This window comes from Myotis nattereri (genome assembly GCF_964212035.1).
Source record: "Myotis nattereri genome assembly, chromosome: 5".
In the NCBI taxonomy this organism is placed as follows: Eukaryota; Metazoa; Chordata; class Mammalia; order Chiroptera; family Vespertilionidae; genus Myotis; species Myotis nattereri.
Genome location: NC_138080.1, coordinates 81188810 through 81216554, shown reverse-complemented (window position 1 = coordinate 81216554; position 27745 = coordinate 81188810). Strand labels below are relative to the sequence as shown.

Sequence of the window (27745 nt, the reverse complement as noted above, 5' to 3'; positions counted from 1 at the left end):
AACAATTCAAAGATGAAAAGTGACCACTTAGAAAAATGTTGCCTCTGCCTCAACCAGTCCAGGAACAGTCAGAGAAAGGGCGAAGCTGGTTGTTGACTGTTGTTATACATTCAGCCACTGAGACCCAAGGCCTTAAGGCTTTAGTAGTCCCAACTTTTGAACTTTCCCACTTATATTAACTAAGATAAAATATGGCAACAATGGGGGAATGAATATTATAAATACTAACCCTGGCAAAGTGATCCTATGGCCAGTTTTCATATTTCTAAGCTCATCCCAGGAATTGGCCTGGAAATAGTCAGAAGGCCTGAATATTAACCACTTACACCTGCCAGGGCTTAGGATGATTAGAATAAGATTTTGAAGAAAGGCTTTTGTCGGGTAGCAAACTTAGAGCCACTTTTCATCTAAGTGCATACACAACATAAGGAAAAATTAAATAGGGAACAGGCTCCAGGAATGTCCCCAAGGTCTATTTTCTCTTCTTAGACGTGTATGAATGAATATTTGACAGTCTACTACCTTCACAGTTATTTTCGTATTAAAAATTTGCTTTCTCTTATATAATATCACATCCACCAAAATAACCCATCATCACTTGAAATAAGGAGTACTCACAAATGAAATCAAGAGGTAATGGGTCCTTAACACTGGTGACTATTTTCTTCAGGGGCAATAAAGATGCTTATTTCTGAGTAGTAAGAAAATATATGTTCATAATTCAGAAGACCCAGGAACTGAAGAAAGTTCTATTAAAATCTCGCCACCTGTGTTAGGCAGGGGTCCTCAAACTACGGCCCGCGGGCCACATGCAAATACAAATATTGTATATTGTTTTGTTTTTTTTACTTCAAAATAAGATATGTGCAGTGTGCATAGGAATTTGTTCATAGTTTTTTTTTAAACTATAGTCTGGCCCTCCAACGGTCTGAGGGACAGTGAACTGGCCCCCTGTTTAAAAAGTTTGAGGACCCCTGTATTAAGGAGTACCTTAGAGCAGACTGAAACAAAACCCACAGTTTCACCTTAATTGCAAACAAGGAACAGTTTACAACTATAATGTAGAAATAATTCATCTCTCTTGACAATCTACCTAGGGCTCAAAATAATTTGTTAAGGCAAAGAATGACTCAAAAAGTGTAATACTGGAGCAGTAGGAAGTACAATGATTGCCTCTATTGCTAGATCAGGGCAGAGAACATGAATCCCTCTCTGACCACCACCATATCCTTTTCTCTATAGACCCTGCCACTCCCTACCTCAACAGCCTTTCTTCCAAGTCTTTGTACTACCCAAAGTATAGAAACCAGCAGGACAACGCTAACTTTGACCACTGGCCAATAACAGAGCATGTAAGTATCTGAAATCATGTAGTTTCACTAAAAGAAACTACTCCAATTATAACTTGACCCAGCACTCTATGTAATTAAGAAGCAAAGCAAAGCAAAGCAAAGCAAAGCAAAGCAAAGGGAAACCATACAATTGACATTCCCTTATAACCACTGCCTCACTAATCAGGGTTACTGCAAACAAGCTTTCACATGTGATAAAGCTGAGACACTCCTGTAAAAAGCAATGTGAGAACCATCCTAAGTGACACTTTTTTGTTTGTTTGGTGAGTGGGGAAGGTGGCCTCCCTGACTGAGCCTTCATTCTGACCAAGGCATATATATATATATGGACTGGACCAAATAAGCTCCACACTCAAATGAGCAAAACCAAACTGCATTCAAGGGTCTAATGTTTATGACTATGAAATCCCTTTCATTAGAAACTTGCACACCAGGATAACGTCTTACTTAGCACTTAAAAAAATACGGACACTTTTGTAAAAGTATTTACATTTTGACCTAATAAATAGTAATGAACTGGCAGCTCTCTAAGATAACAAAGAATCAGCTTTCAGGATGTGTGCAATTGACCCATAGTCAACAATATAGTTAATAGCAAGTCAAAAATTAATGAATTCCCACCTGCCCACGATAATGAGAATACAGGATAATTTTAAGTTAGAGCTCAATTTTAACTCCTTTCACCACAACTGTTAACAGTCAAACCTTCTTTGCAAGGTCAAGAATGCTAGAAATACTAATAATAACCAGCAGCTAAAATGCAACACTTTAATAGTTTTCAGGTTATGTCACACTTTAGTTCTGAGATGGGAGAATAGTGACACTGAAGATAAGACAAGTTGAACAAGTTTAAAACCAAAAGCAGTGGACATTTATTCCTCAATTTTTGTGCAAGAGTGTAAAGATGCATTTGAAAGAACCTGATGGCTAGTGAGCACCAGCCATGGCCTTCAGGCTGGCCAGGTTTACAATTAGATTAGGAGGAGGGGAAAAAAGGTAACTTGCCTAGTTCACACGAATGATGTTTCTGGCAAACACAGTTGTTTACAAGTTTCAAACTACATTTTACTAGAGTCAAGGGAAGACTTCAAAAAAGCCACATACAGTACAATTTAAAATGGAATGAACATCCTGCAATGTTAGTGCAAAGTAATTATGAAGACTCTCCAATACAAGATTGTGCTCATGTTTCCCAGGTTTGGTCAATGTTGCTCTTTTACAATCACAGAAGCTTAACTTACCAAATAGCAATGCCTTTGTTCTATGTCCTATGTATCAAGGGAATGTCACAAGGTTTTGGTGATATGCAGCTTGGTTTCATTAATAAAGCAAATTTCTTAGTTTAACAGTCATGTTCCTGGAATACTACACATATAAATTTCATGGAAAAGCTTTTAAGCTTATGCCCTTATCTTGTTCAGTGAAATTACTTTCAAGATATCCTTTTTACTATGTAAACTGGAATTGTTTCATGATTTTAAAATGCAACCAGTATAAATGAAAACGAAAAGCAGTGGACATTTAAAGAATAAGGGGAAAATCCACCACTAATCTCAGCTAGATAAAGTTCTTAAAATCAAAAAGCCTATTCACACAAAATTATATGTAATGACTGTAGTAATCAGTTTATTACACAGATTAATCATTCTTGAACGTACAAGCTCCAGAGGAGCAACTGGGTCTTTAAATATACACAAGTATTTCCATCAAATGAATTTTCACCCTTACATCCAGAAAGACCTAAGTAGTTAAAAACATAAGAAAAATAAGAGCTATTAGCTATGTATTAACTGAGAAACCACATACAAACCAAAGAATATGGAAGAGAGAAAGAGGGGCTGAAAGGACGAGGGTTAAAGGGTGGGGAAATGTAAGAGGTGGGAACAAAGCCCATCACACTTTATATACTAATAGCTCCAATCCAGTTAAACTTAGACCTTAAAATACAGGATGTGGGTAGATTTTAATCTGGTTGGTCATAACTTTCACCTAAGACGTAGGTCCTTCAGCATAAAATGAATACAGAAACAGCTTCATGTTCTTCGCCTTGCTTTTCATATCTGTTTTGAGTTTAAAAGGATTCCACTTAAAAAACATCTCCTACAGGTCAGTGGAGCTTTTCTTTCCCATCCAAGCACACAACATACCCACCACCCCTCAACTTGCAGTTATCCAAATTTAAGTCAATAGGAAAGCTTTTAGTCTCACACCTAGGTTATGTCTGAAGAACTGGCTTGTCACATACACACTTCTCTGCTAGGAGGCAATGTTGGTACAGAAGTACAGTATTTCTATTTGTTGTTCGAAGTATGTACAACACGCAGCACTGCTGTATCAGGTAAACATGTGCACAGGGGAAGATGAGGCGTGGGCTCATAGAAAGCAGTCAAATGGAAATCAAAAGGACTTTCTCTTTGAGAGTTCCCCTATCTTTATTTGTAGAGGTTATCCAATAATTTCTTTAATTACATCGCATACTTCTGAGTCCATTCCCGAGCTATTCTGTTGTACCTGTACACACAAAGAGAAGCTTAGCTTAACACAGGTGAGAAGGCATCATTCATTATCCCATTTAGTAACATTTTTATCCTCTCTGGTGTTCTTTATTAAAAACCCATGTAGTACCATGGCAGGTGTGCTCAGTGGTTAAAGCGCTGACCTGAGCACCACAGGGTCTCAGTTTCGATTCCCAGTCAAGGGCATGTGCTTGGGTTGCAGGTTCAATCCCCAGCACTGATAGGAGCGCATGCAGGAGACAACTGATTGATGTTTCTCTCTCTCTCTCTCTCTCCCCCCTTCTCCCTACCCTGCTTCCATTCTCTAAAAATCAATGGGAAAAATATCCTCCAGTAAGGATGAACAAAAACAAACAAATAAACAAACACATACCCATAACTTGAGGGGGGAAATGTACATTCAAGTAAAACCACCTTTTATCCCAAATTTCTAATTTATTTAATGATAGTGGTAAAAAAAAGCTGTTAAGAGAAAAACAATGTCCTGAAAATGCTACTAATAGAGCAGCGGTTGCCAACTGGTGGTCCGCAGGCTACTGGTGGTCCGTGAGGTCTGAAAGGGTGGCAACCACTGTAATAGAGGGTTCTGATTCAATTTTAGCATTTGCTGGCATACCCTTATTCTACACTTGCTTGACTTATTTCTAGGAAAGATCTTCAACCCTTGTTCATTTACTTGGAGTTCTTCAAATTATATACTTCTACATTATATGGTTCTTGAAATCATATACATATAGTGATTAAATTGATATAATAATTTCCTCTGCCTCAATAAAATCACTAGTTCTGGCAGAATGTATTTTAACAATTTGGTTTCTAAAATGAATAGGTCTATTGCTCCAGAAGAACATTCTAGTAGTAAAATAAGGAGGCCAAAGGTTCTACAATTCTTTGATTTAAAAAGGGATGCAGCCGAAACCGGTTTGGCTCAGTGGATAGAGCGTCGGCCTGTGGACTGAAAGGTCCCAGGTTCGATTCCGGTCAAGGGCATGTACCTTCGTTGCAGGCACATCCCCAGTAGGAGGTGTGCAGGAGGCAGCTGGTCAATGTTTCTCTCTCATCGATGTTTCTAACTCTCTATCCCTCTCCCTTCCTCTCTGTAAAAATATCAATAAAATATATTAAAAAAAAATAAAAAAAAAATAAAAAGGGATGCAGGCCCAGCCAGTGTTGCCCAGTGGTTGAATATCAACCCATGAACCAGGAGATCACAATTCATTTCCCAGTCAGGGCACATGTCTGGGTTGCAGGATCCATTCCCAGTAGCAGAGGTGGAAGGGGGGGACCTCCAGGAGGCCATCGATGTTTCTCTCTCTCTCCCTCTCCCTTCCTCTCTCTGAAATCAATAAAAACATATTAGCCCTAGCTGGTTTGGCTCAGTGGACAGAGCATTGGCACCATGGACTGAAGGGTCACAGTTTCAATTCCCAGTCAAAGGCATGTACCTCGGTTGCAGGCTAGATTCCCACCCTGGTTTGGGCCCATGTGGGAACAACCAATTTATGTGTGTCTGTCACATCGATGTTTCTCTCTCTCTGTCTCTCCCCCTCCTTTCTACTCTCTCTAAAAATCAATGGAAAAATATCCTCAGGTGAGGATAAACAACAAACACATATTTAAAAAACGATAAAAATAAATAAAAAGGGATGCAGGCAAGTTCTTCTGAACATTACAACAACAATGGCTTAGGAAATGCCTTTTTGTTATGCCCACAATTCCAGATATTTGACAAAATGGTTCTCCAATAAAAGAAATGTATTTGCATAAATTCACAAACAGAAAAAAGCATGATCTAATTTTATTCTGAATGCAGCCAGAAATACATGACTACAAAGACTATTTAGACCTAAATACAGACAAAACTAAACTAATAACCAATTGCTGTTACAATCCCCCAATGCCCCACCTAAAAATATGGTATCTAGCCTTGGCTGGTATGGCTTGGTTGGGTGAAGTGCCATCCCATACACCAAAAGGTTGCAGATTCAATTCCTGGCCAGGGCACATACCTAGGTTGCGGTTTCAGTCCACAACTGGGGGGGAGGGGGGGGGAGTACAAGAGGCAGCCAATTTATGTTTTTCTTTCCCCCACCCCCCGCTTTTGCGTTCCTCTAATAATAATAATAAAAAAAACCTAACCCCTGTGTGAAGATCAAGAAAACACACACACACACAAACGTTGTATCTATATGCCTTGCTTATCCAGAAGGATTTAAATAATTCTTTATATTTTAACTTTAGAAAATTATCCACTTTCCCCCATCTATTTCCTCCTATTTTAATGAATATACCAAAAAAAAAAAAAAAGAAAGAAAACGATCAGAATACTTTTAGTTACTATTTCTTTGGATATCCTGGCCATTCTTAATAGTTCGTAGTACAATTCTAAAATATGTAAATTCTACATTAAGTTTCATTAAGTTTTATTTTTTTGAAGGAAATTTTGGGTTTTTATGTCTGGTGGCATTTATTCTCTTTCTTTTTTAAAAATATACCAAATGGTAGAAAAACAATTTCCTTTCCTCATTAATTTTCAAATACCTAAGATAAATGGGCTCTTGATGCAAAATGAGTTATAATATCAAAAGCCAAGAAGACATAAAACTGTTGAAAATATAATGCAGAAAAGTTTCTCTAGACCAGCTGTTGCCAACCTTTCAGACCTCACGGGGGTCTGTGAGGTTTGACAGGTTGGTGACCGCTGCTCTAGACAGTAGGAGTCATATCAAATAATTAAGAGATAATACCAGCCCTGGCTGGGAAGCTCAGTTGGTTAGAGCATTGGCCCGATACACCAAAGTTGTGGGTTCAATCCCTGGTCAGGGCACATAAAAAAACCAACCAATGAATGCAATTAATAAGCGAAACAACATATTAATGTCTCTCTCTCTCTCAAATCAATAAAAAGTATCAGTGTCATCTACATGTAATGATACTCAATGCAAACACTCCTCTTTTCTATCCCCAGGTGAGTGTATTAGGATTTCATTTTAAATATCTGATCCATACCCAGCCCTTAGTTAAGAAAGATGCGAGTCACAAACATTTCTACCCTACCACAAGTCCGTTTCTGTCTGGTGGCCATACTTACTTTTCTCTATCTGTTTTGTAGATCCGAGCAATCTCAGGCACTAAAGGATCATCTGGATTAGGATCACACAACAGAGAACAGATGGACAAGAGTACTAGAATGAAGAAAACATATAAATTAGTAAAGATAAAAGCAAAGAATTCAAAGAAACATGAGGTGCCAACACATGAGAAAATTCTAAGAATCTATTTATATTGCAGTGCCTAGCAGCTTTGTTAAGCTCTACCTAACTTTATAGTTACAGTAATCAACAAAGATTATAAGATTTCTCTATGCTTAAACTTCTCTATGCTTAAACCCTAAGGAAGTTAGCCCAGGCTGGTGAAGTGACTTGCCCAATGTCCCATTAGTGAGTAATTATAGTGAAATTAGAATCCAGGTCTTCCAAATCCCAGACCAATGACACTTTTCAGAGCTCATAAACTTTCATTTTTTAGAAGTCCATGTTCAGGAATAAATGGCTTTCAAAATTCCAAAGAAACCACACTACTGAATGTTCTTAGTCAGAAATAACCAACATGAAATCCAACTATCACTGCTTTCTCAATGGCAGATATTACATTCAGATGCAATGGATTTGTTTCATTTTCAGTTGAAAACAATTTAGTCCAAAAACATAAAGGCTAGTATCTGCCCTCAAATGGGGCTAGCTATACTTATTACAGAGGGTACTTCTACTAAAATCTCAAATTCTTTTCAGTGACAATTTAGAATCTCATCTAAGCCATTTCCTCAGTGACAACCTGGAATATAGCAGAAAATCTCAATAGTACAATTTCCTCTGTTAAATTTGTTGTTAATTTATGTATTCATTATTGAATGTAAAAAGGAAGCCAAGGCCACTAATTACATAAAATCCAGTGGCTTCTGGTATACTGAAATAAATCCCAATCCTTCTATTCTGAGACTAATAGAACTCAGCTTTAATGTTTGGCAGTAAGAGATAATAATTCTGATCCCACTTTACTCCCAAAACATCAATTCAGCAGGAAAGGATTTACTCATTTTCCTATCAAATCTATTTTGTAGAGATCAAGGGCTTCTGAGAGGTAAAGAAAAAGTTTACATGCCCTTTATCATTCAGTTTAACAAAAAAGCTATTTCCTTGCCTTAAGAATATATGGAAAATAAAAAACATCAGGAAAGATGTTTTCTGACTCTTCATTCCCGTTGCCCACAATTCTGGCAGATGGCATTCCCAAAACATCTTCTCTTCCCATTGTCAGGTGTATCACCTGATGCCCTCTTCAAGCACAGAACATCCTAACAGCAATTAGGAAAGATTTCATGTATTTCCTGGAAATGACAACAGGGAGTTATAGATTTTTGAATGTTCATGAAATTACTGACTATAAAAAGAAGAAACTTGTCCAGCCTATCAAACTGGGAAGAGTACAACTGATTCTTCACCTAAAATTAGAGTACAACTGATTCGTCACCTAAAATTAGACATACTACCAAAACAGTATCAGTTATAAATTTTTTTTATTAATATATATTTTTTATTGATTTCAGTGAGGAAGGGATAGAGAGAGAGAGAGAGAAACATCAATGATGAGAATCATTGATCAGCTGTCTCCTGCACACCCCTCACTGGGGATTGAGCCCACAACTGGGGCATGTGTCCTTGACCGGAGCCGAACCCAGGACCCTTCAGTCCATAGGCCGACACTCTAGAACAGGGGTCCTCAAACTTTTTAAACAGGGGGCCAGTTCACTGTCCCTCAGACCGTTGGAGGGCCGGACTATAGTTTAAAAAAAAACTATGAACAAATTCCTATGCACACTGCACATATCTTATTTTGAGGTAAAAAAACAAAACAGGAACAAATACAATATTTGTATGTGCATGTGGCCCGCGGGCCGTAGTTTGAGGACCCCTGCTCTAGACACTGAGCCAAACCAGCTAGGGCTACAAATTTTCTTTATTTACAATTCCGATCATTCCAATAAGGCTATTTTAAAAGGTACATTTTAAAGAAATAACTTGTCTTTCTTTCCAGGAAAGGAAGCTGGAGTGGTGGTTATCTGGACCTGGTAAAAGGATTCTTAGTATACTAGTTCCTTTAATTCATAGAAAATTAATTTTGCCTTATACTGCATTATACCTTCCTTCACTGTAAAGAGACTAACTCCTATTTCTACAACCTGCATAGACTCTTCACTGAAATAACTAATTTTTCACCTACATATACATCTTCATCTGTATATATTCATTTTCATTAGTGTCATAACCCATAGTCACTTCCAATTCTAAAAACATATAACAAAGAGGCTTTATGGCACATTTATCTGCTTAAGTTTTCAATATATTTAGATATCTAACATATATAGTCAAAGTAGAGAGAAATTCGAGTCAAAATTATGGCCCTTGAAAGCAGACTACATTAAAGGAAAAATTGCCCTGACTGGTATTTCTCAGTGGTTAGAGCGTTGGCCTGAGCGCTGAAGGATTGTAGGTTTGATTCCCTGTCAAGGGTACATACTTGCGCTACAACCAATCGATGTCTCTGTCTCTGTCTCTCTGTCTCTCTCTCTCTCTCTGCCTCTGTCTCTTACTGCCCCTCTCCCTTCCACTAAAAATCAATGGGAAAAAAAAAATCCTCTGGTGAGGATTAACAAAAGAAAAAGGAGAAAAAATTATTTTTACACACAAGACTCAGGTCTTTCGCAGAATTGCTTGCTCATACATTCCATTTACAAAAGGGAATCATTAAAACATTAAACCTAGATACCCTGATATAATCAAATTCACTAAAATGGCACCTCAATGATTTTAAAAGATAGCTACCCAGATAGAAGGAACATTAAGTCTAATAAAACTAGCAGCCCTTATGATTGAGAATAACTGAAAAATCAACACTAGGCACAGAAGAGGAAGGGAAAGAAACCTGTGGTAACAATTTCAGGTATACAGACCTCCCCACTTCCCAACACACACACACACACACACACACACACACACACACACACACACACACACTATTCCACCTCTTTTGGCCCCATTACTTTACTAGATTTATTTCTCTACTGCTAACTGCTACTTTGTGAATGAAGAGCAAGCAGGCCAAGAAGTCACAAGAAAAGTATATGAACACTTTCACAAGTAGCCCATGACGTGCAAGGGGCCTACAAAAAGAAAAGAGGCCACTTATCTCGAAAAATTATTTCCGTTACAATTTTTAAAAACGTGGTCCTCTAATTCTTTGTTTTTATTTTTGCCTAGAACCCCCCAAATTTTAATTTAATGCCCCAGAGTTCTTGTTTCCTCTGAAAAATTAATGTCAGAGTATACAAGTCTTATAATAGTTATAACACGACAAATATACAACACTTTTTACAATAATAGTACCTTTATCCCAGTTATTTGAGTACTTATAAAGAATCAGTTAACTGTGCATTTTTGCTTTTTCAATCTTCGTCATAACCATGAAATAGTAATTATCATCCCTATTCTATAGATGAAAGAGAACAGAAACTTAGTTGTCTTAAGTCTCATTCAATAAGAGGTAAAGCTGATATTTGAATATGGGTAGTTAAAACCAGAATGAATCTATGTTCTTTAACATGAAACTATGCTTCCTCTTGTCTAAATGTGTACATTAAAGAAATGATAAACTATAAGATAGAAAACAAAAATATTTTTATACATCAAATTTCAGCACCGAGATACACAAAATGTTTCTTTGTAGCTATTTAATATACTTTTCCATATAACTTGTTACAGTGTATATTAATTTTATCTTTTCTGCTTTTTTCAAACACAGCATTTCCCCATTTTCACAATATTTGTAAGGCTCAATCCTCCTTTACATGCACGTGTTAGAACTGATTTATTTCTTCCTCTATAGTTGGGCCTATAAATAATTCCTAATTTTCAGAAATAAATAGCACTGTCACAAATGTACTTGCACACAATGCTTTTTCATTATTTGGGGTTGTTTTCTTAATACAAATGAATAAAACCAGAATTACTGGGTCAGAGGGTATTACTAAATCTCATCTCTTAATACATCCTGGGCTATACAAACCTATGCTTCTGTAGTATATGAACACTCATTGTAATGTACCTTATCAGCATTTAGTTTTCTTTTGGAAAGATCTTTTGTTATTTAAAAAAGTGAATAATGGGAACTATATTAATTTTCATTTCTTTATTTTGTTCCTTTCTGTCCTCTCATCCATTGGAATATAGGTTTTTTTCTCTGATTTATACATGTTATTTGTATTGTAAATATATTAGCCCATTATCTTATTTACTAGAGGCCCGGTGCATGAATTTGTGCACCAGTGGGGTCCCTCGGCTTGGCCTGTGGGATCAGGCCGAAACCAGCTCTCCGATATCCCCCGAGGGGTTCTGGATTGCAAGAGGGCGCAGGCCAGGCCTTGGGACCCCACTGGTGCACGACTGGGGCCAGGGAGGGATGCGGGAGGTTGGCCAGCAGGAGAAGGACCATGGGAGGGCTCCAGGGCATGTCTGGCCTGTCTTGCTCAGTCCCAACTGGCTGGACCCCAGCAGCAAGCTAACCTACTGGTCGGAGTGTCTGCCCCCTGGTAGTCAGTGTACGTCATAGTGAGTGGTTGAGCAGCCTTAGCATATCATTAGCATATTATGCTTTGATTGATTGAATGGATGACCAGAAGACTGGACACAGAGCATATTAGGCTTTTATCATGTAGGATGGCCCATGGCTTATATTTGTATTTTGACAACTTTAACCCACTTGTGATTAAAGGTATGATATTGAAGGGTTGCACAATTTCAAATCAACACATCAGATAATGTTTATTAACTACCCAATCAGCTCACTGGGACATAAAAAAAAAAAAAAATCCCCGGGCTAGGTAAAAAAGGCTTAAGAACTAAGAATTTGTAGTCACAAAACAGTTCCAGGAATATAAAGTACAGCATGGGGAATATAGTCAATAATATTGTAATAACCATGTATGGTGCCAGGTGAGTACTTGAAATATCAGGAGGACCACTTTGTGAAGTATATGATTATCTAACCACTGTACTGTACACCTGAAACTTATACAAAATAATACTGAATGTAAACTGTAACTGAAAAATAAATAAAAATGTTATAATGTGAAAAAAAAAAAAACAACCCATCTACTCATGCAATTAATTATGTCTTATTTAAAGAGCTACTGGGCCCTGGCCAGCTTGGCTCAGAGGATAGAGCGTCAGCCTGTGGACTGAAGGGTCCCAGGTTCGATTCCGGCCAAGGGCACATGCCTGGGTTGTGGGCTCCATCCCCAGTGTGGGGTGTGCAGGAGGCAGCCAATCAATGATTCTCTCTCATCATTGATGTTCTATCTCTCTCCTTCTCCCTTCCTCTCTGAAATCAATAAAGAAATATATTTTAAAAAAAAAAGAGCTACTGGATCTTTCATCACAAAATTAGTAACTAACTTTCTCTATACATTTTCAAATGCACAGGCAACTATATACCAAAGATTGTTAAGATGCTCAAATAAAAATTTATTTTCCAATCTATAGCATTTAGAATAGCAAAATGAACACAATAGTCACAACACAAAGAAATATATATACTTGAAAATCCAATGCTTTCCATTGGTCTCAAGATCTATTCAAAAATAAGGGGAATTGCTACTTCCTCTTAAAAATATAAGTAATTTTTAAAAATAACCTTACGAAGACTTTTAAAACACAGTTCCTTTATCTTGATATTGAATACCCATTCCATTACCTTTTGAAATAGTTAGTGCTGGAGACCACTGTGACCGTAGAATATCAAGACAAATGCTGCCATTACTGTTAATATTTGGATGATAAATTCTTGTTGTAAATGCAACCTATAGAAAAAAGAAAAAAATTTTTGTAAACTGGTTTATTAGTATCATAGGAAACACATGAAAAGCAATTAACATATCCCAATTACCTTAGGTGGTTTGAAGGGATAATCTGTTGGGAAATGAATTGTCAAGAAAAATACTCCACCCTGATAGGGACTGTCGTTCTGTTGATAACAAGAAAAGTGGGATTAAAATGAATCAATTACATAAACTATTTATTCTGAAATTAATATGAATACTTACTGGCCCCATTATTGTAGCTTGCCAATGGAACACTGGAAAAGAACAACAAGAAAATTACCATGAAGCAATATCCACACTGTACCTACATCATAACATTCCTCATTTAATCTCAGTTCATTTATAAGCAATATGATGAGTCTTAGGCAGGATGAGGAATCTCTAAATCAAATTTTTTTAGCCTGAAGTGAGAAAAAGGACTAGCATGGTCTAGCACACTGATAAGATGCTCAATGAAAAAGTATTTGAGCCAAAACCGGTTTGGCTCAGTGGATGGAGCGTTGGCCTGTGGACTGGGGGGTCCCGGGTTCGATTCTGGTCAAGGGCATGTACCTGGGTTGCGGGCACTTCCCCGGTGGGGGATGGATGTGCAGGAGGCAGCTGATCGATGTTTCTGACTCTCTGTCTCTCTCTCTTCCTCTCTGTGGAAGATCAATGAAATATTTAAAAAAAAAAAAAAAGTATTTGGGCTGAAACATGAAAATTCATGTCAAGGAGACAGAATTCTTGACAAGCTTCAAAGTTCCACTTTTAAACAGATATTTCCTCACCTCAAAGGATAAAAAAGAGCCAAAAAATTCAATTCTTTGATGTGTTATATCATTTCCCCAACACAAATATATATAATTTACTACAAAGTAGATAATACTCAAATTAGGAAAGAATAATTTTTACAAATGAGAAACAATTTCTAAAAGCTCTCTGTGTAGATGCTTAGAATTATTGGTTTCACAATAAAAAAAGAAAACATTAGCTGAAAGCTTAAAGCTTGATTATAAGCTCCAAGGGTAAGCCAAAGAAATTATAAAGTTGCATAATAATGAAATATTCTCTTCAAACAGCAAAAAATGACGCTTGTTCCATTTCAAGGGTGGTGTAACTAAGTACAGTATAGAGACCAAAAAGCCAGAGTTTTCACTTACAAGCAAGCTACTCAGCACTTAACATTCATACTAAGATCTTGGCAAACTAAGGGAAGTCATCCCTGAGATTACATGTGAACAACCCAAACCAGCTAGGCTGTCACAAGGAGGAAATGTGAAAACTAAGAAGTCATATGAAAATCCAATGGAATGTCAGTCCAAATCCTCTACCTCTGCATGTGAAACTATGACTATGATTTTTTTGCTCCTCATTGAGACCTGAACCCACAAATAGCAGCCTGTTTATTAGGAATTAAAAATAAAGGACATGCCCTGGCCGGTTTGGCTCAGTGGATGGAGTGTCGGCCTGCGGACTGGAGGATCCCGGGTTCGATTCTGGTCAGGGGCATGTGCCTTGGTTGTGGGCACATCCCCAGTGAGGGGCGTGCAGGAGGCAGCTGACCAATGTTTCTCTCTCATCGATGTTTCTGACTCTCTCTCCCTTCCTCTCTGTAAAAATATATTTTTTTAAAAATGAAGGACAGGTATTGCTGAGGCTTCCCTTCTTAAGACTACTCTTCTGCCAATCAACTTCTTTAAAAATATGATTTTATTGATTTTTAGAGAGAGGGGAAAAGAGAAAGATGGAAATATTGATCGCTGCCTCCTGCAAACCCTCTACTGGGGATCACTCCTTTTGTGGCCGAATAATATTCCATTGTATGTATATACCACATTTTGTTTATCACTTCATCAGTTGTTGGATATTTGGGATGTTCACTTTTTTTGGCAATTATAAATAACGCTTCTATGAACACTTACGCACAAGTTTTTGTGTGAATATATGTTTTCATTTCTCTTGGATATATACCTAAGGAGTGAACTCACTGGGTCACATATGTGTTAATTTTTTGAGGACCTGCCAGACTGTTTTCCAAATTGGCTGTACCGTTTTTGTGTTCTAATCAGCAATGTATGAAGGTTCCAATTTCTCCACCTGCTCATCAACACTTGGTATTACAGTGGAACCTAATCTCTTGAACTTAATTTATTCCGGAAGGCCATTCAAAAACCGAATCATTTTTCCCCATTAGAAATAATGTAAATTGAATTAAGCCATTCCAGACGCCCCAATGATTCCCTATTTTAACCTTTCTTATATACAGTACATCTCCACTTACTGTTTAACCTATAAACACTTTAAAAACAAAAAGAACATGAAATGTAAATGAAAATTAACAAAAAGCAAATGAACCGTAAAAATTGAAAATTTAACAATAATTATAAGCAGCAACAAAAGCAAAAAAAACATGAAAATATTCACAGCATAATATCCTGAAATTTTAACAGTGGTAAACTGATTCATATTCATTCGTGCATTCTCTTTGTCACCTAAGAGGTGCGTGACTGATCATACAGGTATCAGCATGAAAGGGTTGTCAGTTGAGAAGTGAATTGTTTGAGATGGGAGACGTTCAAGAAATGAGGTTCCACTATATTTGCCTTTTTCATTCTAGCTATCATGGTGGGTATAAAGTGAAATCTGCATTTCCTTAATGACTAATGATGTTGAGCATCTTTCCATGTGCTTATTGGCCACTTGCGTATTTTCTTTGAAGAAATGTCTATTCAGATCCTTTACCCATTTTAAAATTGGATTGGTTATATTGTTGAGTTTTAGTTTTTATAAATATACTAGAGGCCCGATACACAAAATTCGTGCATGGGGGTGAGGAGGGGGGTCCCCTCAGCCCAGCCTGCACCCTCTCCAATCTGGGACCCCTTGGGGGATGTCCGACTGCCAGAAACCGGCAGTCGGACATCCCTCTCACAATCCAGGACCACTGGCTCCTAACCACTACCTGTTTGCCTGCCTAATGCCCCTATAACTGCTCCTCTGCCTGCCTGATCGCCCCTAACTGTCTCTGCCTGCCTGCCTGGTCGCCCCTAACGGCCCTCCCCTTGCTGGCCTGGTCGCCCCCCAATGTGCATATGGCTGGGGTCCCTCAGCCTGGCCTGTGCCCTCTCACAGTCCAGGAGCCCTCGGGGGAAAGGATGCCCTCGGGGGAAAGGATGTCCTCGGGGGAGTGAGCCTAAGCCAGCAGTCAGACATCCTTAGCTCTGCTACAGAGGCGGGAGAGGCTCCCGCCACTGCTGTGGTGCTTGCCAGCCATGAGCCCAGCTCAGGGCTTCTGGCTGAGCGGCACTCCCCCTGTGGGAGTGCACTGACCACCAGGGGGGGCATCTCCTGCATTGAGCATCTGCCCCCTGGTGATCAGTGGGCATCATAGTGACTAGTTGCGCCATCATTTGGTCGATTTGCATATTAGCCTTTTATTATACAGGATGGGAGGGACTGACAGAGATCAGAGGGGAGGAGGATGGACATAGACAAAAGTGTGGTGATGGCCAGAGGTGGAGGGGCTGGGTAGAGGAGGGTAAAGGGGGGGAAATGGGAGACATCTATAATAGTGTCAACAATAGAATAAAAACAACAATCATATACCACTACACTACACACCTATTAGGAAAAAGATACATTATGAACTATGTATTTACTACTTTGATAAAATTTAAAAATTTAAAAAGAAAGAATTTTGTCCAGAAAGGAGTGTTGTTGAAATGTTTTTATTTTTATTTTTTTTATGGTAAAGCCAAGGAAACTGCAGAGCCCCTGTGAGGGCTGGGTTTGTTCTGGGGGAGAGAGCAAGCAAGTTGCAACCAGCAGCATTTTGGATAACCTGCCTGAAATGATTTAAAAGAAAAAGGGACAGATTCCCCAAGCCTACAGTTATTTGTAATTTATTTTCTTATTCTAAATAAAGTCATTTTTGAACCTTATTAAAAAAAAATCCCCCCCCTTAAAATTAGTCTTTCAGGTTCAGTAAACTTTAGGCCTCACAAAACCTGTGTTAGTCCCTGAGGGTTGGGGTTCACAAAGGGGTTTGGATTCATTCATTATATTTATTTGCTCCTTTTAATTCTTGTTCTAGAGGGAGAGTGAGGACAGTTTTTTACTCAGTAATTTTTGTAAGAATTGTATTGGAACCTGCTCCTCCTTTGGCTGTTTACGGGTTTACCTTACTGGGAACTCACAGAGACTTTAAGCCCTTTGAAGATAGGGACAGAGCTGTATTGTGTTTCTATAATACAGGCACAAAGTTAATACAACTTTTATAAATATTTGTTAAAGAAACTGATAAATTTCAGTGCCATGAGGCATTACTTTTCCTTCTGCTCCATCCCTTTGAGACTTTTGTGCAAAGCATAAGGCTGAGGGGATGAGTAGGTAGAGTGGAAGTAAAGTTGCTTTTTCTAAACACTAGATCCCATACTTTGATTTTACATAGTAGGTGCATTTCTGAATGACATTTTGAATTGGGTATATTAGATTTTGTTAATATCAACTCCCTTTACTCACAGAGATTATTTTTAATGATGTTTAAACGTTTCAGACTGTGAGGTGCAAAATATTTTGCTTATTTCAAGAATCTTTGTGCATTCTTCCTATAGTAAAGTGAATTACCAACATGGCACGTCTATTTGGGGGGGGGGGGTCCTGCTTAAAATGGGGCACACCGGTACTAAATTCGGTTCTAATAATGACTAATTCGCACACCCCGTGTGGAGTTAGATGGCTGTTGGACATAACCATTTTTGGTTCCATTGCTCCCACAGCACCTGCTTCAACCAGAGGCAGTGTCTTGACACTCCATGACCTCTCTGTCATGGCGACCGCAGGGCGTCTACTGCCTGAGGCTTCAGCAGTAAGCGGGGCGTTGACCTTCCCAAGATGGCGGCAACCCTGACAAACGCGCATAAGGTGCTGGGGTCCCCTCCGCAGAAGTGGAGCAGGGAGGCACAGGGTGAGAGCCGGCTGAACCAGACAGAGTTGCACCAACAGCTTCCCTCCTCAACCCCTCCCCTGCTGGTGGGCTGATGGCTGAGGGGAGCAGCAGCCACGGGAGCCTGAGGCACTGGTCCTGGCTGGGTGGGCGGGCACTTCTTCCCAGGGTTTTGGAGGGTATTGGGGGTGGAGACAGGCCCCAGCCTCTGTGCTGGGATGGAGCTGGAAAGGAGGGAGGCTGCCCCCTCCCCCACTGCTGGGTGGGATGTTGTGGAGGAGGGGCTGTGGATCCCTAGCCCAGACCCACCCTCCCAGAGGCAGGTCATGGGTTCAGGTGCTGCCGAGGCCGAGGCCGCTAGACCCTTGTGGGTGGGAAGGAGCGACTGGGCCTGCCCTGCAGCGAGTCCTGGCTCGGGTGTCTGAGCAGCGGGCAGGCAGCAGGTGGCAAGAGTAGATGGAGAAACTGGCCCCGGGCTGCATAGGTGAGGCGGGCAAAACTTCTGCCCAGGCAGTGCCGGGGCCACGGAGTTGTGGCGGATAACAAAGCACTGGCATCTGAGTCTGAGAACCTGGCGGGGTGTGGGATGCGCCTCTTCTGCCTCCGCCTGGCATGGGGTCCACTGCGCTGCCAGCAGGGGGAAGATAGGGGCTGGCCCAGCGCGAGCTGCTTGCTACCCACTGCAGCTCGCTAGTCCCCTATGGGCTGGGGGAAGGTGACCAGTCGGTCCTTTGGTCATCCTGGTCGTGACAGATACTGCCTTTTTATATATATATAGATGTTGGATAAATATGCCTTATCAGAAATTATGACCTGCAAAATTTCCCTCCCATACTGTGTCTTTTTGCTTTCTTAAAGATACCAATTGCAGCACCTAGATTTTAAATTTTGATGGATTCTAATTTCTCTTTTTTCATTTTCTTTTATTGCTTATACTTTGGGAGTTTTATTTAACTTTCTCAGGTAATAAGTTTTCTATCTGAGAAAGAAATGTGATAGTATTAACTAGTTTAGAAGCAAAGGGAAATTACTTAAGCACACTGAAGAGAACTTAAAAAATGAAATTTAATCCCCAGACTTCAAACACTTTCAAGTAAAGATTAGCTATTCTCAATTTTGAGGAATTTGTCGTAAGTAAAACCACTTTTGAAAGAGCATACAAATGCAGGTACACTATATAATACTGTGGAATGACAACTAGAATCAGAAAACCTAAATATGAGACTACTCTGGGAACCTCTATGAGCCTCTCACTAGATTTTTTTCTAAAATAATTTACAACTTCTAACTCCACTCACCCAAACTATTATTGTGAAGCTTAAATGAGATAACATTTGTTTAAGTATTTGGCCTATCCTGTTTAGTATCAAGTACCATAGTTATTCATACTGGACAGGTCTAAATATAATCATGTATATGGGATTTTTCATCACATGCATTTGGTCTTATACTTTACTAGAGGCCCGGTGCATGAATTCGTGCACCAGTGGGGTCCCTTGGCCTGGCCTGCAGGATCAGGCTGAAACCGGCTCTCTGACATCCCCCAAGGGGTCCTGGATTGTGATAGGGCGCAGGCCAGGCCTTGGGACCCCACTGGTGCACGATCGGGGCCAGGGAAGGATGTGGGAGGTTGGCCAGCCGGGGAGGGACCGCGGGAGGGCTCCAGGTGTCTCTGGCCCATCTCGCTCAGTCCTGATCAGCTGGACCCCAGCAACAAGCTAACCTACTAGTCGGAGTGTCTGCCCCCTGGTGGTCAGTGCATGTCATAGCAAGCGGTTGAGCAGCCTTAGCATATCATTAGCATATTACACTTTGGTTGAACAGACAACCAGATGACTGGACACTTAGCATATTAGGTTTTTATTATATAGGATAACATCTATCTGTTTATCTGTAAAGCAATACTTATAATAGGGCCTTGCTTTGATTCTTACGGATTTAGCAAACTAAAAACAATATTTTTTTGTATGTTTTTATTGATTTTTAGAGAGAGGAAAGGAGAGGGAGAGAAAAACATCTATTGGCTGTCTCCTGAACACCCCTTACTGGGGATCGAGCCTGCAACCTGGGCATGTGCCCTGACATCAAACCGAACCAGTGAATTCATGGTTTATCACAGGACGGCTCAACCAACTGAGTCACACCAGCAAGAGCTACAAACACCATTCTTAAGAAATATCAGGAAAAAATAGGTTTTAAACACAAGATAATATATAACTTCATGTTTACTTGTCTTAAGCTACACAATCTACTTCTCTTACACAAATGTTTCCAAGTATGGTCATTTTTTCTATTTGCTAAATGTTTCATTTTTTGTGTGAGTCTTGTGTAAAAAAATAATCAGTCTTATTCACTTATCTTCACTTTAAAAAAGGCTAGATGATGGTATACGGGGGGAAAAAGCTATGTTGAGACAAAATGGAATGAAAGGAAAATTATTATCCAACATATGTGGTAAGATTTAATAAATTATTTTAGACAGGATTAAGCAGATACATTGGACATTAAAAATAAGCAAACTGGCTCTGGCCAGTATGCTTAATGATTAGAGTGTCAGCCCGTGGATCATAGGGTTGAGGGTTTGATTCCCGGTAAAGGGTACATACTTCAGTTGTGGGCTTGATCACTGGGCGCATACAGGAGGCAACCACCAATGTGTCTGTCTGTCTGTCTGTCTGTCTCTCTCCCACTGCTCCCCCCCCCCCCCCACCCCTGCTTTCCTCCCTTCCTCTTCGCTTCTCTCTCTAAAAATCAGTAAGAAAAAAATTGTTGGGTGAGGATTAAAAAAATGTAACAAAATAAGCAAATTGTACCCATCTTTACAAGTATGATCCAATAGAAAGACAGACACATGCATATACACACAATCATCCATAGTATTGTCTTAAAGAGCAATATCTAGTTGTACTAATATTATGTACCAAAATACCCAGATGGAGTGATTCAGTTGGTTGAGCATCATCCTGTGCACAGCAGGGTTGCTGGTCTGATTCCTGGTCAGGGCACATACCTGGGTTGCTAGTTTAGACTGCCAGTTAGGGCACAGTTGGGGCACAAACAGAAGGCAACTGATCAATGTTTCTCTCTCTCTCTCCTTTCCTCTTTATGCATGTTCTCAGGTGAGGAGTAAAAGGAAAAAGAATACACAAATGGGGTGAAAGATAGATAGGAAGGGGTCAGAATAAATTACACAGACACTGTCTGGCAAAAGAGGTTCAAACTGTAATGAACAATACAGAAGATGATGGGATATACATAGAAGTGCATCTTTCATGGACAAGTAAGGGTAAACACTACCTCTTTCCTAAAGCAAAATTATCCTTCACCCAAAATAACCTTAGGAGAGGTAATTCATCAGTTCTCAAGTTCCCAGAGGCAAGTTATTGTATTCTTTTACTCTATTATTCCTTCTAAATACTTACTATCATCTCCAACAGGACCTGCTGAACACTGTGCTGGGGGGTCCCGGGCCAGGTCATTCAATTCCTTAAGAAAGGAGAAAGAAGAAATGTATTCAACATAAATCTGTTATCCATTAATACAATTTTTCACTATTACAATATTCTCTGTCCCACCAGTACAGCTCTTTTGGGAGCACTCCTTCAGAGTCAGAGAGGGGTGGATAGGTTAAAGTATTTTAGATTCTTAAGTACACATGTACGTTTTAAATAATGGATCATTTTTGCTTACAGTTCAGTAAGTAAAAATAAGGTAAACATGATTATGTGACTAGAGTCACAGAACTATAAGGTTACATTTAAAGCTCTTGATATCATAAATATTCCAAATTATATGAGACCATCCATCTAACAAGATATTGATGTTTTCGGATGGTATCTACTACCAGGGTTACAAAGGTCATAGAAAAAAACTTAAAAAAGGATACATTAAAAACGCTGGCTGAAGTTATCTATATTCTACACTAATAAAAGAGAAACATGGTAATTGGCGTACGACCGCTACCCTTTTCATTGGCTAATCAGCGAGATATGCAAATTAACTGTCAGCCAAGATGGCGGCCTGCAGCGAGGCAGCTTGAAACTAACATGAAGCTTGGTTGCCTCAGTGACGGAGGATCGTTGGAGGAAACCAATGTTCCCCGCCTGCGGCTGCAGGCCTCTGAGCGGGCAGTTTATGAAACATTGTAACAAATACCTCCGGACTTCAGCCAGCAGATTCGTAACATTGTAAGCAAAGGCCAGAAATCTACTTTCAGCACTGGAGGGAGGCCTAAGAGCTGGAGCCAAGCCTCAAGGTAAAGCTGGCCCAGAATAAAAAAGAAAAAGAAAAAAAGGAGCGGTTGGGAACTTCAGTCACTCCCAGCCTGAAAACAGCCCTCAGCCCCTCACCCAGAGTGGCCAGGCACCCCAGTGGGGACCCCCACCCTGATCCAGGACACCCTTCAGGGCGAACCAGCTGGCCCCACCCATGCACCAGGCCTCTACCCTATATAATAAATGGGTAATATGCCTCCCAGCACCGGGATCAGCGTGACAGGGGGCAGCGCCCAAACCCCCTGATCGCCCTGCGGCTCTGTGTGTGACAGGGAGCGGGGCCCCAACCCCCTGAGCAGCCCTGCTCTGTGCCTGATAGGGGGGAGCTCCCCAACCCCCCCACCCCCACGGGCCCTGCTCTGTGTGTGACGGGGTAGAGCCATAACCTCCCCATCGGCCCTGCCCTGAGTGTGAGAGTGGCAGCACCCCAACCCCCTGATCGGCCCTGCTCTGTGGGTGATAGAGGGCGGCGCCCCAACCCCCTGATTGGCCCTGCTCTGTGCGTGACAAGGGGGTGGCGCTGCAACCTCCCCATCGACCCGGCCTTGAGTGTGATAGGGGACGGTGCCCCAACCCCCAATTGGCCCTACCCTGAGCGTGATTGAGGGTGGCATCACAACCTCCCAATCTGCCCTGCTCTGTGCATGACGGGGCGGTGCCCCAACTCCCCAATCGGCCCTGCTCTGAGCCCGACCAGGGGCTGTACCTAGGGATTGGGCCTGCCCTCTGCCACCCGGGAGCAGGCCTAAGCCAGCAGGTCGTTATCTCCCGAGGGGTCCCAGACTGTGAGAGGGCACAGGCCGGGCTGAGGGACCCCTCCCTCCCCCCCGAGCACACAAATTTTTGTGCACCGGGCCTCTAGTATATATATATATATAATAGGCTAATTTGCTAAGTGTCCCTCCAACCATCTGACCAGTCGTTATGATGCACACTGACCACCAGGGGGGCAGACGCTCAACGCAGAAGCTGCCGTGACATGCACTGGCCATTTACAAAGAAATGGCACCACAGACCTGCCGTGCTGACAAAGCAACACTCAGCTTCCCCAAGTGGGATACAGGCCCCGCCACCACCCTGGAGCAACAGCCCACCAAATCCCAGCCAACGCTGCCAAGACTCCATGGCACAAAATGCAGCCCACAGCCCAGCCCAGCCCAGTGCAGAAATGGTGGCTATGAGCAACGGGTAATGACGTCACGTAGCAACACCTGGCTTCCTAGCCCCCTTGGATATTCTTCAGCCCAGGAATACGACTTACTTTATAGCCAAGTGCAAACATTTTACACTTTAACCAAATGTCTGTGAAGTGTTTTCATGTGCCTCATCTCATTTGATCCTCACAGAAGTCCTGGAGTAGGTAGGTAGGAGACTCGATAGAATCCTATTTTCTTTTCATTAGCCAGAAAACAGAGATTTAGAAACTTTAAAAACTTGCCGAAGCCGGTTTGGCTCAGTGGATAGAGCGTCGGCCTGCGGACTGAGAGGTCCTAGGTTCGATTCCGGTCAAGGGCATGTACCTGGGTTGCGGGCATATCCCCAGTAGGAGATGTGCAGGAGGCAGCTGATTGATGATTCTCTCTCATCGATGTTTCTAGCTCTCTGTCTTTCTCCCTTCCTCTCTGTAAAAAATCAATAAAATATATTAAAAAAAAAAAAGAAGAAATTTTAAAAACTTGACCCGACTGAAAAGAAATGGTGGAACTTGAAAATGACTTCAGGTTTTCTCTCTGCGCAGAATATAGTCAAACACTGCTACAGTTAAATATTTCACCCTTTGTTCTCCCTGTGTGATCTGCAATAATAATCTACTTCATGTTGATATTTACTGCTGTGTTGCTGACAACTACCTGAAAGAGAAGTTGGGGTGCTTCACTGGGCTGGAAAAAGTTTAGCTAAATCAGAGAGCAGGTCTAATTAAACAAATTTATATACTAGAGGCCTGGTGCACAAATTCATGCACAGGTGGGGTCCCTCAGCCTGGCCGGCAATCGGGACCCATTGGGACCACCTAGTCCCTATCGGAGTGATCAGGGCCGGCCAGGGGGACTGCGGAAGGTTGACTATGGAAGCACACTGACCACCAGGGTGCAGCCCCTGCATTGAGCGTCTGCCCCCTGGTGGTAAGTGTGCATCAGAGCAACCGGTCAACTGGTCGTTCAGTCACTTTGGCTTTTATATGTATAGATATAAAGCTCTCACTGGTGCCAATCTCACACATGTGTTTTCATCTGTCATTGTCAATCGTGAATTTGGTTGACACTTCTATTATAGAAAAAAGGCGAATAGTGATATTAAAATATTTCTAATTAACATCCTTTCAATGTGCACGAATTCGTACACTGGGCCTCTAGTCCTATATAATAAAAGGCTAATATGCATATCGACCAAATAGCGGAACGACTGGTGGCAATGACATGCACTGACCACCAGGGGGCAGACGCTCAACGCAGGAGCTGCCCCCTGGTGATCAGTGTTCTCCCACAGGAGGAGCGCTGCTCAGCCAGAAGCCCTGAGTCGGGCTCACGGCTGGTGAGCGCAGCAGCGGTGGCAGAAGCCTCTCCTGCCTCCATGGCAGGGCTAAGGATGTCCAACTGCCAAGTTAGGCCCGCTTTGGGGAGCAGGCCTAAGCCATCAGTCGGACATCCCCCAAGGGCTTCCGGACTGCAAGAGGGTGCAGGACGGGCTGAAGGAACCCCCCCACCCAAATGCACAAATCTTGTGCACCAAGCCTCTAGTTTTAACATAAGAGCCCACAAACATGAGATTTTTTTACTGTGTGGAGATGCCTAAAAAAATTCAAGGCAGGAATCATACTGTATTCCCCTTCCCTTTGGCTTGGTATTTGAGGTAAAATCAAGCTCTGGGGAAGGATTAGTTTAGATTTTATTTTTACAATATAACAGTAAAATTCAATATTTTTAAGTACGATAAAAACTACTTAGAATCTTAATTAGTTAACAAAGGTATGACTTTAATATTCCAAATACAGTGGGGCCTTGACTTACGAGTGTCCCGACTAACGAGTTTTTCGAGATACGAGCTGTCTCTCAGCCGATTTTTTGCTTTGGGTTGCGAGCTAAAATTCGGGTTATGAGCCAGCTTCAGATACCCCACTGCTAGTTGGCGCAGCGAACGGCACAGTGAACACCACAACATCAGCCCAGCATCACGTGTCTCACTCGTTCACTTTTTGATTTGACATACGAGTAATCTGAGTTACGAGCTCCGTCACGGAACGAATTAAACTCGTAAGTCAAGGCCCCACTGTATTATATACTTTTCCATTTGTAATACCATAGTTATGTTAGCCCTTTCTGTTAACTTATTCAACCAAGTCATTTTGGTACATTATTCTGTTTTATCCTATCTGTAAGCTTGAGTACAAAGCATAAAAGTATAGAAATAAAATTTGTCTTTTTAAAATGCTGAGATTGAGATAAAGATTTAACAATAATTACTTTCTCAAGTATCTCAATTTTTGGATTTTGTACCCCTCTACAACAAAGATTCCATATCCAACTCAAGAAAAAATTAACCTATATACAATGCCCATCCCCAAATGTTTGTAAAAAATGTCAGTACAACCAAGAATGCTTGCCTGATTTAAAACACAATTCTTTTTTTTTTTTCCCTAATATAGCAATAGATTGCTACTAAAATATAATTTGGCTGTGGCTGGTGTGGCTCAGTTGGTTGGAGCAACGTCCCATACTCTGAAAAGGTTACAGGTTCCATTCCTGGTCAGGTCATGTAAGGAAAACTACCAAACCATGTTCTCTCTCACACTGATGTTTCTCTTCCTCCTTTCCCTTCCCCCTAAAATCAATAAGCATATCCCTGGGTGAGGATTGAAAAAAAAAAAATTTAACTGAACAAGCTATACTGATGTCCTACCATGTTCATTAAATAAAATTTTACTTGTGACTTACCCTTAATATTTTGTTTCAAATTACGTCACTTTTTTCCATGCTGAATGACATCAAGGTTTAACAATGAGAGCTAAATTTATTTAAGGTGAATATAAAATTCATTAGTCCATTTCATGAGCTAATATGATATAACTTAAAAAACCTAACCCAAACTTAGGCCAATACATTTAACACACTCATTCAACACTTCCTTGGTTCAAGGCACAGATATGGATTAATCTCACAAGCACTCTGCTAAGTGAAAGTAGTCAGACATAAAAAGACTACAGTCTGAAAAAGAAAAGACTATGTTCTGTATGATTCCATTAATACGATATTCAAGAAAAGGCAAATTTATATTGACAGAAAACATCAATAATAGTTCATGGGGAGGGAGGGAGGGATTTGGAGAGATTGACTATAAAGAACAATGAAAATGTGGGAAGTTATATCATGACTTTAGTAGAGATTGCACAATATTTATCAAAACTCAAAGTGATATTTATAATTGTTGAATTTTATTGTATGTAATATATATTTCAAAGCTGTTTATTTTTTAGAAAACATATATTTATCCATCTTTGCATATGCATAAAATATTTCTGAAGAATATGCAAGAAACTATTAACAGTATTTGCCTTCAAGAAGAAAGCCTGCTTTGGAGGGGTGAGAATAGGAACTATATAGTCCTTTTATACCTTCTAAATTCGATAACAAGTATATTTATTTCCTATTTGAAAAAAATAAATGTCCAGTTCCTAACTGTAAATTTGGATTAAAATAACTATTAAAAGTTGTAACTGCCCAGCTGGTGTCACAGTTTGATTCCAGGTCAGAACACATGCCCTGGTCAATCCCTAATAGGAGGCATACAGGAGGCAGCCAATTGAGGATTCTCTCTCATCATTGATGTTTCTCTTTCTCTCTCTTTCTTTCTCTCTCTCTTTTTCTCTCTCCCTTCCTCTTTGAAATTAAAGAAAAAATGTTTTTTTAAAAATAGATTCCCACTTTATGAGCCTTTAAAATAAATAAAATAAAATATGTAAATGTCGAATAGTTTTACCAGCTACACATAAGGATAATTACAGCCATAGGGGCTCTATATTTTTATGACTCCTTTTAAAAATATGTTTCTTTATTGATTTCAGGGAGGTAGGGAGAAGGAGAGAGATAGAAACATCAATGATGAGAGAGAATCATTGATCGGCTGCTTCCTGCAAGCCCCCTACTGGGCATGGAGCCCGCAACACAGGCATGTGCCCTTGACTGGAATCAAATCTGGGACCCTTCCCACTGAGCCACGCGGGCTAGGGCTATTTTTATGACTTTCGAAGTACAATTCCTTTAGAGTTAGAATTCCTAGAAATATAAATTTTGGTACGACAGTACATACAGGAAGAACCATTGAAAGTATCTCAGACTTCCAGGCAAAGTGACAAAGATTACTTTTACTCTTTCCCTAAATCCTACTATAATAAGAGGAAACAGAAAAAAATTTTTTAAGGCTTAACCCACAAGTACAAAGAATGAGCAAGATAACAGCAGCAACACTTTTGGAAGCTACAAAGGAGACTGATAAGTGACAGTGACTTAGCAGTCACAAGAAGGTGAATCCTAATTAATGGGAAAAACTCAAGAAGGAACCAAATTTAATTTACAAAGCCTCAGAAGTTGACTGTTTGAAAGACTGTTTAAGTAGACAAGGATATAATCAGCAGTATCTGCAAAATGTGGGACAGTATATAGGATAAGGGACCTGTTTTATTCAACAGTAAAAACAGTGTATGAAAAGCCCTGGCTCAGTTGTTTTATCATGGTCGCATCCTCCAT

The 27745-nt window shown here is 40.4% G+C and overlaps 1 protein-coding gene across 1 annotated transcript in view; it reads right to left on the bottom strand.

Annotated features, from left to right (window-relative positions):
- Positions 1-2196: 2196 nt before the first annotated feature.
- UBE2D2 (ubiquitin conjugating enzyme E2 D2) overlaps positions 2197-27745 on the bottom strand; it is a 50624-nt gene continuing 25075 nt past the window's right edge. Inside the window, exons 2-7 of the mRNA XM_081091187.1 lie at positions 21153-21216; positions 13026-13057; positions 12869-12946; positions 12677-12782; positions 6960-7053; positions 2197-3863 (exon numbers count right to left, since the gene is read on the bottom strand). Coding sequence (XP_080947313.1) covers positions 3818-3863; positions 6960-7053; positions 12677-12782; positions 12869-12946; positions 13026-13057; positions 21153-21216 — 420 coding nt within the window. The 3' untranslated portion in view covers positions 2197-3817. The remainder of the gene's footprint in view (positions 3864-6959; positions 7054-12676; positions 12783-12868; positions 12947-13025; positions 13058-21152; positions 21217-27745) is intronic.